Genomic DNA, 3,514 nt, shown 5'->3' with positions numbered 1-3,514 from the left:
CTTCACCACAACAGACCGGTACAATCTGCACCAATCCGTCTGTCGATCTCCGGCTCCCTTCTCCCATCACTCGTGAACAAGACCCCCAGATACTTAAACTCCTCCACTTGGGGCAGGAACTCGTCCCTGACCCGGAGTGGGCACTCCACCCTTTTCCAGCTGAGGACCATTAAAAACATTAATTACTAATTACGTTTGAGTCTCTGAATGCAGAGAACAAGGCATAAAAATGTTATTCCTAAAACAATTAATGAAAAACTTTGTTGGTCACAATCAGAATACTTTAATGATCCATAAGAAATGATGTAGGTTATAGTTGCTCTAAGACAGTAACAGACTAATTAAATAATACGATATATTACAAAAATTACAAATTTAAGAAACAGCACTAATATATACAAATCGCTCAATTATAAATATTAAGAATATTACAGGGTGAAATATATATGATTGACACTTAACTCTAACCTCTGTCAGGTCTCTTAACTACAAGCTGAAATTCCACACTTCAATCACAGCTTTTACTTTTTGATTTAAGATTAATTATGATAAAATTACAGAAAAAAGTGTCATTGTCCAAATACTTATAGCCCTAACAGTATACAGATGTTCCCATAAATATATATATATATTTTTTTACAAATTCAGTAAAATGTTATTTTAAGTAAAATGTTCTAATTTTGGTCGGCATATAAACTACAGCTGTTGGGACTACTCACCGAGGAGACTTTGTTTGGGCTGCAGAGTTCAGACAGCTGCATCATTCTTTAAGTAGAAAAAAAAAAGTGCATGCCTCAGCTGAATGCACCACTTTTCTTCTTCTTGTGTCACAGAAATGTGAATATGTGGAGATTATCTTCCACTGCGTTTCATTTTTTTTTTTAGAGAAAAAAAAATCTATATGTCAGTTAAAGAGATTGCTTATATTACAGGATCAATGACAGTTTTTGCTCTCATTAAAAAAAAAAAAACTAAATTAAAGGATTACTTTCAGGCACATTGCTGCAGACCAAGCTGCTGGTTGCCTCATTTTGCTTTTATTGCCATTTGTGTATTTATATTTTAAAATTTGAGTATATTAGGGAATGACAAACAATTGTAATAAAAAACATAATTAGTTGACATAATTTAATTAATTGTCCATACGAGATGGGATTAATGTTGATAACTGATCTATTCTAGTAAACTTCTTACACATAGCCCGACCCCAGCCTGAGGGAGCCCTGGCTACGGCCCTGCTGACATACAACTTTAACATGATGCTCACAGTGGTGATCTTCAAGGATCTAAAAGTCTGCTTCCTTCCTAGATCACTTCTCGCAGCAACAGCACACGCACACAGGCAAACTCAAACACGATGCTCAGAAAGTCACCTGCTTTTTCCGCCGCTTCATCCACCTGCGTGTCTTCCAGAGCGCCGCACACTTGAGAGGATTTTCTCTCTTTTTCCATTTTTCTTAAAAAGAAAAAAAAGACACTTCTTCTTCTTTGTCTGCAGAGGAAATTCAAAGGAGATTCTCGCACAAGCTTAAAATGAATATTAAAAGGTGTCCCCCAGGTCCATGCAGCATTGCCCAAACGTGTGAGGAAACACAAAGAGAGGACAGCTGCCAGCTGATGCTGAGTCCATCCAGTCCTACAGCCGTGGATCTCTGAGCATGGAAAAAAGAAAGCTGTTGCACCTCATGCGAGCTCCGAGGCTCCACCTACTGACTGGCAGGAGCAAAGCAATGAGTGCAAAGTGGGAGAATGTGGAAAATTATAATTAAATCCATCAAGAGAGAAAAAAAAAACGTTCTAAACTAAATTTGTTCTTTCACTCTGAGTCACATTAAGATCTTAAAGGATGTCAGATTATAAGGAGCCTAAAGCCATGCCAGGTGATAATTATAGACAGCAGTGCTTGTCATGAATGTACTCTTTCCCAAAGTTGGGGAATGAAATCTCTTTATAAGCAAGTTCTGCTTTTTTAAATCCAAAACTGAACCGACTTCCCTTCACTTCACCTTCAGAGGAGCACAAAAGTCTGAATCAGAATTCATGGAGATCAATGAACGGAGACATTTTAGTCAAACTTTCAAATCCTTCCCTCAAAAAGTTCAGGTATACCTCTCATGGTTCCACTCTCAGAGAACCATCATCATCAGCGTCAATGGCAGTCTATCTCAGTGTGGATTACTATGGTGGTCATAAAAAAAAATCTCTACACAGGTTCACTGGATGTTAGGCAAAGGCACAAAGGTATCCTCATTTTAAAACAACAAAAGACAACAAAGGTTAAACAGACTTCTTCCGTTTTAATGGTTTCCTCCACTGTAACCGCAACAGTAGCACTCTCCACAGGAGAATCCAGCTGTCTATCATCATGAATTTTTCATCTAGCCTGACTGAGTTCAGCTCTCGACAAAGTGGAGAGAACTCGATTTCACGCAGGCGGGCCCTCGAGGCAGCAGGCCAGATGTTCGGGGAGTGCAGCATGCGTCTGCCCGCACACTAGAGCTGCCACTGTGCCATAGATAGCCATGTCCCACAGCCACGAAGCCAGCCAGACACTTCACACATTTGTTGCCACAAGCCCAGAAGCACATGAAGGAAAATGACTGCCATTCATGTTATATGACAAGGCAAGAACATCTGTAAGCCCGACAGAGTGAACACTGTTTCTAAAACTGGCTCAAAATGTGTCGCACATTCAAGTTTTTACTATCTACTTTGGCTTTCAGGTCATGCAAAGTAAGTAGCAATATAATTATTCAAACCCCCCAAACACATCACAATCATTTCTTTTATATACCATTAAAAAAACAAACAAAAAAACAACAACCCTGCAACTATAATAATCTTATGGAGCTCTTAGATCAATGCTACTTCACTGCATAGAAATTAAATGTTTAGCACTTTTAAGTGAAGACAAAACCGGAGGTAAAATATCAGATTTCACAGTTTTCATTTGGAGACAAAACGTTTTGGGATTTTTTTCCACTTACAGCAGAGATGTCGAACTCCAGGCCTCGAGAGCCGGTGTCCTGCAGGTTTTAGATACCACCCTGGGTCAACACACCTGAATCAAATGATTAGTTCATTACCAGGCCTCTGGAGAACTTCAAGACATGTTGTGGAGGTCATTTTGCCTTTTGAATCAGCTGTGTTGGATCAAGGACACATCTAAACCTGCAGGACACTGGCCCTCGAGGCCTGGAGTTCGACACCTGTGACTTACAGCATTCCCACAGACTGTATACAAAAGATGGACTTAACCAGTGTTACTCCACTGACTGGTTTTTAAAGCTTTTAGTTCAGCAGTTTGGCCATAGCCATCTTGAGCAACGTTGAATCTGACTGAGGACTCTATGAAGTTACACTTGTACTTGTGAAGCCATGTCCTATAGCAGGGGTGGGCAACTCCAGGCCTCAAGGGCTGGTGTCCTGCAAGTTTTGGATCTCACCCTGGGTCAACACACCTGAATCACATGATTAGTTCATTACCAGGCGGCTGGAGAACTTCAAGACATGT

General features: G+C 40.1%; 1 protein-coding gene across 4 annotated transcripts in view; it reads right to left on the bottom strand.

The window, feature by feature from the left end:
* Positions 1-3,002, bottom strand: part of LOC102193574 (uncharacterized protein C16orf45) — an 11,002-nt gene extending 8,000 nt beyond the window's left edge. For 3 of the 4 annotated variants that reach the window (XM_013912116.1, XM_013912118.1, XM_013912117.1), the window contains exons 1-2: positions 2,988-3,002; positions 1,374-1,713 (exon numbers count right to left, since the gene is read on the bottom strand). In XM_013912116.1, the coding sequence (XP_013767570.1) occupies positions 1,374-1,452 (79 nt within the window). In that variant the 5' untranslated portion in view covers positions 1,453-1,713; positions 2,988-3,002. The remainder of the gene's footprint in view (positions 1-1,373; positions 1,714-2,987) is intronic. The other variant, XM_005738010.1, reaches the window with a different exon arrangement.
* Between the last annotated feature and the right edge of the window lie 512 nt (positions 3,003-3,514).

The sequence above is a fragment of the Pundamilia nyererei genome, unplaced genomic scaffold (genome assembly GCF_000239375.1).
Source record: "Pundamilia nyererei isolate P.nyererei 1_Seehausen unplaced genomic scaffold, PunNye1.0 scaffold00081, whole genome shotgun sequence".
Taxonomy (NCBI): Eukaryota; Metazoa; Chordata; class Actinopteri; order Cichliformes; family Cichlidae; genus Pundamilia; species Pundamilia nyererei.
The sequence above is the reverse complement of the archived record's forward strand: the minus strand, read 5'-3'. Positions and strand labels throughout refer to the sequence as shown.